General features: G+C 44.7%; 1 protein-coding gene across 1 annotated transcript in view; it reads right to left on the bottom strand.

Moving 5' to 3' along the window:
* LOC311232242 (long-chain fatty acid transport protein 1-like) overlaps positions 1-8,947 on the bottom strand; it is a 24,803-nt gene extending 15,856 nt beyond the window's left edge. Inside the window, 5 exon segments of the mRNA XM_084318981.1 lie at positions 455-637; positions 3,769-4,024; positions 7,221-7,359; positions 7,921-8,120; positions 8,758-8,947. Of these exon segments, the coding sequence (XP_084175107.1) occupies positions 455-637; positions 3,769-4,024; positions 7,221-7,359; positions 7,921-8,090 (748 nt within the window). The 5' untranslated portion in view covers positions 8,091-8,120; positions 8,758-8,947.
* Between the last annotated feature and the right edge of the window lie 1,615 nt (positions 8,948-10,562).

Below are 10,562 nucleotides of genomic sequence, written 5' to 3'. Positions count from 1 at the left end.
TAAAACCCGACTAAAGCCTGACTGGAGAGGAGCTCAGAGGACCAGTCCAACCAAAGTATGTCTGTGCGATAGATTTAGAATAAATCTAGTTTATTTTAAGATTAGGAGCTAACTCTGTCTGTCCAACAAATGGTTACTTGTCATTGAAAATGAATTAAAAGATAAGATAGGATATTCCTTTATTGATTCCCTTGGGGAAAAGTATGAGCCCAACGTGGGGCTCCAGCCGGGCCTGTGAACACACACATAGACAGATATAATGATCAAAGCAAGCGTTCTACAGATATTGAGCGTCATTTGGTAAAATGTCCGGTGTCACCGGTAATACCGGTGCTGTCATGACTTAATGACTTAATGACTTAATTAATCATGGGAAGTTTCACATCACCGCGGCAACCCTAACACACACAGAGTCCATCTCTCTCCACTGTAGAAACTCTCTGGAGGTCCTTACCGTTGAAGCCCTTGCTGAGAGTGTGTGGTGGGGGGTGGGTCGGCGAGGCGGCCAGCAGGGGGTCCAGTTTGTGTCCAGGGGGACAGGAGGACAGACAGGAGGCCTGCTGGTCCTCATCCATCTGAACCCCGGTGCTGAAGAGAACCATGGAGGGTTCTAGAGAATCACACACCTCTGACACCGCTTCAATCACACACAGATGCAGACGCACACACGCACACACACACACACACACACACACACACATACACACACACAGTACACACGTTACAAATACAAATGAAATCAAGCATTTCACCGTAAAGTACATGTATTTCATATGTGACAAATAATAAACAAACTTGAATACACAGGAGATCCCTAATTCAATCACACTTGACACTGCAGTAGGCAACTTTGGAGAAAGTTTGTGTCTCCATTGCATTTCTTCTAAACTCTCAGGCTGCTAGGTAACCTTTCAAAATGCACAGCACCAACTGTGGTATACAAACTAAACCATGATGACAGTCCCAGCCGGTTATGGCCAGGTCTGGCCAGGTTGTGAAAGGCGGCTGTCTCAGCCGGGGTCCAGCCAGGTTTGGCCAGGTTCTAAAGACAATGGAGACGCTCACTGTGCGCCAGACAGGCCACAGAAAAGCTTAAGCCTGGCTAGTGGAGACGAGGCATCAGATGGGGGTCCCCTGAAGCAAAATCCAATCAAGCGGGTGTCCGTGGCCTAATGTGTATCAATGTGGAGGGTCCTAATGTGATAAATGCAGGGGTCCTAATGTGTATCAATGTGGGGGTCCTAATGTGTATCAATGTGGGGGTCCTAATGTGTATCAATGTGGGGGTCCTAATGTGTATCGATGTGGGGGTCCTAATGTGTATCCATGTGGGGGTCCTAATGTGTATCCATGTGGGGGTCCTAATGTGTATCCATGTGGGGGTCCTAATGTGTATCACTGTGGGGGTCCTAATGTGTATCCATGTGGGGGTCCTAATGTGTATCCATGTGGGGGTCCTAATGTGTATCAATGTGGAGGTCCTAATGTGTATCACTGTGGGGGTCCTAATGTGTATCCATGTGGGGGTCCTAATGTGTATCCATGTGGGGGTCCTAATGTGTATCCATGTGGGGGTCCTAATGTGTACCCATGTGGGGGTCCTAATGTGTATCACTGTGGGGGTCCTAATGTGTATCCATGTGGGGGTCCTAATGTGTATCACTGTGGGGGTCCTAATGTGTATCCATGTGGGGGTCCTAATGTGTATCCATGTGGGGGTCCTTGACATGAAAATGGTTGAGAAGTCCACTGTCCAATATCAACAACCAGGCTAATTACAGCTGTTGAGGAATTCCAAACAATAGCTTAAATCTCACACCTTAGTGAGAGCCAATGGGCTACAGCCCCCACCGCTCTCTACTCAGGGCTCAGTGTCTCTTCTCTCCCTCAGTGTCTCCCAGCTGACCAGGATGAGAGCACTCCTCTCAGTGTCCTCTTCTCTCCCTCATCAGTGTCTCTCAGCTGGCCAGGATGAGAGCACTCCTCCCAGTGTCTCTTCTCTCCCTCAGTGTCTCCCAGATGGCCAGGATGAGAGCACTCCTCCCTGTCTCTTCTCTCCCTCAGTGTCTCCCAGATGGCCAGGATGAGAGCACTCCTCTCAGTGTCTCTTCTCTCCCTCAGTGTCTCCCAGCTGGCCAGGATGAGAGCACTCCTCTCAGTGTCTCTTCTCTCCCTCAGTGTCTCCCAGATGGCCAGGATGAGAGCACTCCTCTCAGTGTCTCTTCTCTCCCTCAGTGTCTCCCAGCTGACCAGGATGAGAGCACTCCTCTCAGTGTCCTCTTCTCTCCCTCAGTGTCTCCCAGCTGGCCAGGATGAGAGCACTCCCCTCAGTGTCTCTTCTCTCCCTCAGTGTCTCCCAGCTGGCCAGGATGAGAGCACTCCTCTCAGTGTCTCTTCTCTCCCTCATCAGTGTCTCTCAGCTGGCCAGGATGAGAGCACTCCTCTCAGTGTCTCTTCTCTCCCTCATCAGTGTCTCCCAGCTGGCCAGGATGAGAGCACTCCTCTCAGTGTCCTCTTCTCTCCCTCATCAGTGTCTCTCAGATAGAATAGAATAGACTTTTAATTGTCATTGCACACAAGTATACAACGAAATTTCAGGGGAGCTCCCACAGACCGTAGTACAATATATACATACATGATGGCCAGTATGAGAGCACTCGTCTCAGCCAAGCTCATTTATCCTACATGTACCTATATGTTTTCACTATTAAACCTATATTGATCATGAAGATCTGTCCAAGACATAATTGATGAGTTCAGTTCCACCACACAGCCATGCTGGGGCAGTTCCTGAATCACATCACCTAGAGTTACAGCTTTTTTCCCCCATTAGAGATTATTATGGAAAATTCACATGTTCACCCTCTTAAAATCTTTGTACCCTTCAAGCAATCCTTTAAGCAATATTTCTTGTACTATTCCTTTACTTTTATTATTTTATAAATCAGCTTACTACAAGTGAACGCTCTGGTGTACAGAGAGCATGTTTTGTCTGGAACCACTAGCAACCAACTTTCTCATGGCGATATACTGCAGGTGCAGCTTATCAGTATTCATCCCACGCTGTTATCTTATGGGAACTGCCTGACTTTTTTCTGTATGCAAAACATACAGAAACATTGATTTATTTTACTATAAGGCTGAAAGTATCCTTGGCCTTGTGGCTCACTTGGCAGATTGCCTTCCGCTCTCTGTATCGAACTGAGACTCTGTGCACGGAATAAACTATCTTTTTTCCTATCCATTGACTCGATCTCAATTTCTCTTAAGTTCACCGGACTTGGTAAAATAATTGTCCACAACAAGATGCAGCGGTGATGTACCTCAGCAGGACACATGCTATCTTAGTTCTACTTCCTTACATCCTTAAAGGAACACTGCAAAATGTTTGGAAATTAGCTTATCGTCTTCTCCAGAGAGAGACAAGAAGATAGATACCAGTTTCCTCTCTGTGTGTTCAGTAGAAAGCTATCTGGCTGCATGTTAGCCTAGCTTAGCACAATGAATGGAAGCGGACATGACTGGTTAGCCTTCGGGAGAGGTGTTAGTTGGACAATGCCTAGGCTAACCATCATCAACAGTCATGTCCGCTTCCATTCATTGTGCTAAGCTAGGCTAACATGCAGCCAGACAGCTTTCTACTGAACGCACAGAGAGGAAACTGGTATCTATCTTCTTGTCTCTCTCTGGAGAAGACGCTAAGCTAATTTCCCAAAATGTTGCCGTGTTCCTTTGACTCTTATACTTTAAAAATCCATCCTCTCTCACCTTCAGTGAGCTCTGTGCCGAACACCATGGCCCGCGCCCCGGACACGCCCACGCAGTGCAGCAGTGAATGCTGCCGCAGGTTGTGGTTGATGAGGGCGGCCTCCACGCCCACCATGGCCAGGCCCAGCCACAGGGCCACCAGCAGCGGGTGACTCTCCATGTACAGGGCCACGACGTCGCCCTCCGCCCAGCCCTGTGCCAGCGCCCAGTGGCCCACGGCGTGGCACCGCTGCTCCAGCTGCCGGAAGGTCCACACCTGGGACACAAGGAGGGGACGTGGAGACTTGAGCTACATCCCCAACACGCGCACTGCTTATCAGGTGGTTGGTTGTAAATGAAAATCTCTAAAACATAATCAGTTCTAACTGTGCATCAGATCTGACTGAGATACATTCCAAATAATAATAATAATAATAATAATAATAATAATAATAATAATAATAATAATAATAATAATAATAATAATAATAATAATAATAATAATAATAATAATAATAATAATAATAATAATAATAATAATAATAATAATAATAATAATAATAATAATAATAATAATAATAATAATAATAATAATAATAATAATAATAATAATAATAATAATAATAATAATAATAATAATAATAATAATAATAATAATAATAATAATAATAATAATAATAATAATAATAATAATAATAATTATTATTATTATTATTATTATTATTATTATTATTATTATTATTATATAATAAACTTTATTTGTATGGCACCTTTCATAAAAGAATTTCAGCCCAAAGCTTGGCAAATTATCCTGTGCCACTGTGAAATAATTAGGCCTAATTAAAAATGTAGTTGTAGGCTTACAGTAGGTACTACTTCCCCGAGTAGGATATTTATTTTCATTCAAATAATAATAATTAGCCTGCAGTATGTCCCTGAGTAGGCTAGTAGATTTCTTTATTCAATAATAATTGCAGTAGCCTACTTCCCTGAGTAGTAGATTAAATTAAATTAGAATAATAGTAACTTAAATAATGTATGAATCAAAAGTAGGCCTACTATTAACTACTGCAGGTTGCAAATAAATCACTTTTCATATTCCCGTTCTAGCCTACATTCAGTGGCTTGTGTGTGCTTGCTTTCCCTTGCAAGTCTTCTCAAAGCGGGGTAGTTGTTTTGAGATTGCCACTCTCAGAAGTTATAGCTGCAGTACTTGTGGGCTCCGCCGCTTGTCTTTTAGCTGTTACCAGAAACGTCTCCATTTGTGTTTGATTCCTCTCACAAATTCCTCTCATGCAGGCTAGCGTAACGTTACTTGTCACTCTCTCTTTGATTCCCATTCATTCACTCATTCGATTGGACAATAGCTAGCTAGCCTGAAACACAAACTTACAAATGCTTTTACAATGGACAATAACACTGTAGAAGCCAAAAAACGACATATTGGAAGTTGTATTGTTTATGGTAATGGTATTGTATTTATGTTTTGAATAATTAGGGGCACACCACTATAGGGGCACACCACTTCTTAGTATAGTATTTAGGCACTGTAATTAGAGTGTTATGCACCTGCTGGGAGGAAACATTTTTCCTACCGGAGAAATAGGGAAGACGCAAAACTGTCTCAACCATCATTTTCTTTGGATAATAAACCTTACAAACTACATCAGCTGCAGCCTGGACATTCAATCTGTCAACATCCACAACTTCTTTTGTTACCCTGAACATCTGAGTCAATTTATTAGGGAGTGACAAGCGGCCACTACAAACACCTTTTGTGGCTAAACGTATTTAGGCTTCTGAATGTGCTCTGTATAAGGAATAACACATGACAGTCAATTACTTTTTGTTGACATTGGCGTTTATCAGTTTTGGTATTATAGGCTAAATTAATATTCTTCTGTGCTCCACAGGTCGCGCCCCACACTTTGGGAACCCCTGTGCTATGCCATGATTCTGGCGCCGCTGTGGTCCAGTGTGGTCACAGAGAGACTCCCTCTCATGTGTTATCACTAGTAGGGACGTCCCGATAACGATACTGGTATTGATACGGGTCCGATACTGTGCTCGTGTATTCGTACTTGCACTCGTAAAACTACTCGATACTACTACTCAGTGTTTGTTCAGGAAAACACAAAAAAATCGAATGTTAAAATGTTATTATATTTATATTATTTTATATTATTTATATGATTTTAACTTAAAATTAGAACCACAACCAGCAGCACTATCAGCCAATCTGTCCCCCGCCCACCACTGTTACCAGCATGAGACAGAAACCTATAACCCAACCATCACTGTTACCAGCATGAGACAGAAACCTATAACCCAACCATCACTGTTACCATGAGCATGAGAAGAAACCACCAATCCTATTCATTGATGAGCCTGGATGTAGTGTAGTGGCTGTGTCTCCTGCCTCCTATCTCCTGCCTCCTCTCCTGTCTCCTGCCTCCTATCTCCTGCCTCCTCTCCTGTCTCCTGCCTCCTATCTCCTGCCTCCTCTCCTGTCTCCTGCCTCCTATCTCCTGCCTCCTCTCCTGTCTCCTGCCTCCTATCTCCTGCCTCCTCTCCTGTCTCCTGCCTCCTATCTCCTGCCTCCTCTCCTGTCTCCTGCCTCCTATCTCCTGCCTCCTCTCCTGTCTCCTGCCTCCTCTCCTGCCTCCTGTCTCCTGCCTCCTGTCTCCTCTCCTGCCTCCTGTCTCCTGCCTCCTCTCCTGCCTCCTCTCCTGCCTCCTCTCCTGCCTCCTCTCCTGCCTCCTCTCCTGCCTCCTCTCCTGCCTCCTCTCCTGTCTCCTCTCCTGCCTCCTCTCCTGCCTCCTCTCCTGTCTCCTCTCCTGTCTCCTGTCTCCTGCCTCCTGTCTCCTCTCCTGCCTCCCCTCCTCTCCTGCCTCCTCTCCTGCCTCCTCTCCTGCCTCCTCTCCTGCCTCCTCTCCTGCCTCCTCTCCTGCCTCCTCTCCTGTCTCCTCTCCTGCCTCCTCTCCTGTCTCCTCTCCTGTCTCCTGTCTCCTGCCTCCTGTCTCCTCTCCTGCCTCCTCTCCTGCCTCCTCTCCTGCCTCCTCTCCTGCCTCCTCTCCTGCCTCCTCTCCTGCCTCCTCTCCTGCCTCCTCTCCTGTCTCCTCTCCTGCCTCCTCTCCTGCCTCCTCTCCTGTCTCTTGTCTCCTGCCTCCTCTCCTGTCTCTTGTCTCCTGTCTCCTGCCTCCTCTCCTGTCTCTTGTCTCCTGCCTCCTCTCCTGTCTCTTGTCTCCTGTCTCCTGCCTCCTCTCCTGTCTCTTGTCTCCTGCCTCCTCTCCTGTCTCTTGTCTCCTGTCTCCTGCCTCCTGCTGGCCTGGAATCCCACCAGAACCCTCTCTCCTGTGTCTCCTCTGCACGGTCTCTCTCTTGCCCTTCCTATCTATAAGAGAGAACTACAGTGAGGACTGGACGGCCCCTCTGTGGGGTAAAGGGTCACATCCTGGGCCACCTGCTCTCACCTCTCCTGTGACCTCATAGACCAACGCAGGCTTGTCTGGATACAGCGCCACCGTCTGGGCGAATAGGGAAGGAATGGTGCTGCCGTGACGCAGGTGCCGGCGCAGGGAGGTCTTCACCCGCAGTACCACAACCAGGCCACTAGGGGGGGGGGGGGGGGGGTAGATAAGGAAGGAAAGGAGAATGGTGAAATGGAGATGGGTGAGGAGACACACACACACACTAACGCACTCACACACACACTCACACACACTCACACTCACACACTCACTAACACACACACACACGCACACACACACACACACACACACACACACACAAAGCAATTTCACCGTTGTCACACCCAGCCTACTGGACTATCTGTCATTATAGATAAAGTCCAATTCACCTTATCAGCAATAATGGACTAAACCGAGTCTTGGTGGTAAAAAAACTAAAAACAAAATATCTAACCCTAACTAACCTTACTGTCATGCACTTGTCCTAATATACTAACCTACACTGTAGCACTCAACACTTTGATGAACATTGTTACTCAGCTGATAGAGTTATACGCTTCCTGATGTCTTGTCGTACAGAACTTGTAAGTCACTTTGGATAAAAGCGTCAGCTAAATGACTAAATGTAAATGTAATAAATGGTGGAGTACGGTCACATATAGACCTTCGGCTAAAAGAGGGGTCAGCCCTTGAAAACACTCACATGAGGTCTCTCTTGATGGTGTGTAGAGCTATGAAGAGGAACCTCCGGGAGTCCCCCCAGGCCAGGGAGAGCCCCACCCCAGCCAACACGCTCCAGAGCCAGGTGACAGAGCACAGCCTCAGCAGCCCCAAGGCACCCAGGCTCACTGCCACTCCGTTCATTAGTCGCATACTGATGGTGTCTCTCTGGGGACACAAATACTGAGACAAGAGATGAGAACTGTTGAAGGGACGTTGTAGGAAGGTCCATTTTAGTCTGGTAGTAGCCTAAGCTAAGCCAGCAGTCCCTGGTATTCAGTATAGCCTACTCACTTTATAACTTTATATATAACTTTATATTTATTGGTAAAGAATTTGCACTACAACTCATACCTCATTACACCTTACTGTAAATTGTACCTAAATTGTACCTCATCCCGTTTCTGCATTGTACTGTATATTGTATTGTAACTCAGTTACTTTTCTACTCTGCATTGTATATTGTATGTATATTGAACACTTTTGTCTACGTACTTGACTTCTATTTTATACTTATTATACTTATTTTATACTTATCTATTTTTATCTAGCACAATCTCTGGAGCAAAACAGAAAGAAGCATTTTATATAAAACGTATTCTGTACTTTTGTATGACAACTAATAAAAAAACTTGAAACTTGAACATGAAACAGAACCAGTATCCATGTTTTCCTAAATGCATAACATACTACAGGCACTGCATTAACATGACGAGAAGAAAAAAACGCTTCTTCAACTACTCATCTATTTGGCGTTTTCTTCCCGCACGCGTGCGCGCGCACACACACACACACACACACACACACACACAATAGTTACCTGTCGAAGAAGTTGTGTTCGTACAAAGCAGCACACTGGCCAGGTGAAAGTGTGCGACCCTGTGGTGGATTTAACAGCCACTCCAAAGATAAAAATACAAAAAGTGCCCCAAACCGTTCTCTGTAGCCGCGCGTCAGAAACGTCTCCACTCAGAAACGAGTACGACCCAAGGAGGAGCGGCGCCCCGTGAACAACATGATGCTGCATACGACATGATAAGCGAGTCTACTCCGTCCTAATTCAAAAAATGTTTTATATTATTTCGGGTAAAGTTATGACTCACTCACTTCAACTTGGGGATAGTCAAAATGTTGCTGGCTGTGTGTAGTCTCTATTTCTGAGGAAAAAATGTGGGTATAGGCATGTCAGTGCGAGGGGGGTGTACGGTGTGTGAGGGGGGGGGGGGGGGGGGGGTAGGAGCATACAGACCCAGACATGTTTCAGACAGAGTTTGGACATTGACAGGATGCAAAAAATATTTTTTTTTTAAATGCAGTACCGACCAACATATAAATTGCAACACAAAAGTAGAAAAATAAGTTAAATATAGTATACATGATTCAGACATGTTCAATGCTTCATAACTGTTCCAGATCACCTATGACTAAATAGAGACACCCATGTGTTTGGTGGTTTGATTGATTGATTGATTGGTTGATTGATTGATGTCATGTCGCCATTCATAGAGATTCTTTTTTTGTATTTTATTTTTTTATTATTTTTTAAACAAACATATAAACAAACATGACAACACACGATAAGATATACAAGCATTAATTGTCAGGGCACATCCAATGAGATCACCTTTTAGTTAGTTGTCTTATATAAGATATACCCATAATACCTGTTAAAAAACCTACACACATATGCTCAGCTCGAACCCCCCCCTCCCGGACCCCACCTTGAGAAGTACCTCCACTATCCCTCGCACCTAACCAGACACTACCATTATAAGCTAGCTTTTATTCTCTCCACCACTTCTAACCACATTGACATTTTGGATTCATTGAGACCCAGAATTCTTGCTGTAGATATTTCATGGTAAATTACATCGAGATATGTAAGAAACCAAACTTTACGGCACATTTTTTCCGGTTGAAACCAGCGTGATGCGATCAGCTTTTTGGCTACTGTGATACCCGATAAAACCAATCTCTTTAGCTGTGGATTCACTGCAAACTCAAAAACATCATTCAATAATAATACCGAGGGGTGTACAGGTATATTCCAAGATACGAGTTTTGATATTTGTTGGGTCACATCTTTCCAGAATGCCTTAACTGGTGAGCAGTCCCAATACATGTGCATAAATGTCCCTTCGTCCCCATTTGTACATTGGGTGCATTTGGAATCTTGTTTAAGCCCCATTCGGCACAGTCTTATAGGAGTCAAGTATGTCCTGTGAATATAGTTAAGATTGATTTGTTGATGATCCGGGTTCCTTGATGTAAGTCGGACATTTGCCCAGGCTCCTTGCCAATCAAAGTCATTTTCCAGGTCTGGTATATCCCTCCTCCAGACAGAGTCAAGTTGGAGGGTTTCATACGAGGACGTTAGTAATTGATGATAAAATTCTGAAACAAAACCTCTCGATGTCTCTCTTGCGTAGAAGAATTTGTGGTATCTGTGGTGTTCAATTGGTCTGTCTAATGGAACACCGTGAGACTTCAAACATAGCTCTAACTGTTTGTGAAAAAGCCATGTGGACTTGGTGAGATTACATTTTTTGCGTATTTCTTTATCACTACAAAAACCCTGTTTGTTAAAAACATCTCCTAATGAGTGTATGCCTTGCTCTTCCCATA

The sequence above is a fragment of the Notolepis coatsorum genome, assembly GCF_963971535.1.
Source record: "Notolepis coatsorum genome assembly, chromosome: 7".
NCBI lineage: Eukaryota > Metazoa > Chordata > Actinopteri > Aulopiformes > Paralepididae > Notolepis > Notolepis coatsorum.
The sequence above is the reverse complement of the archived record's forward strand: the minus strand, read 5'-3'. Positions and strand labels throughout refer to the sequence as shown.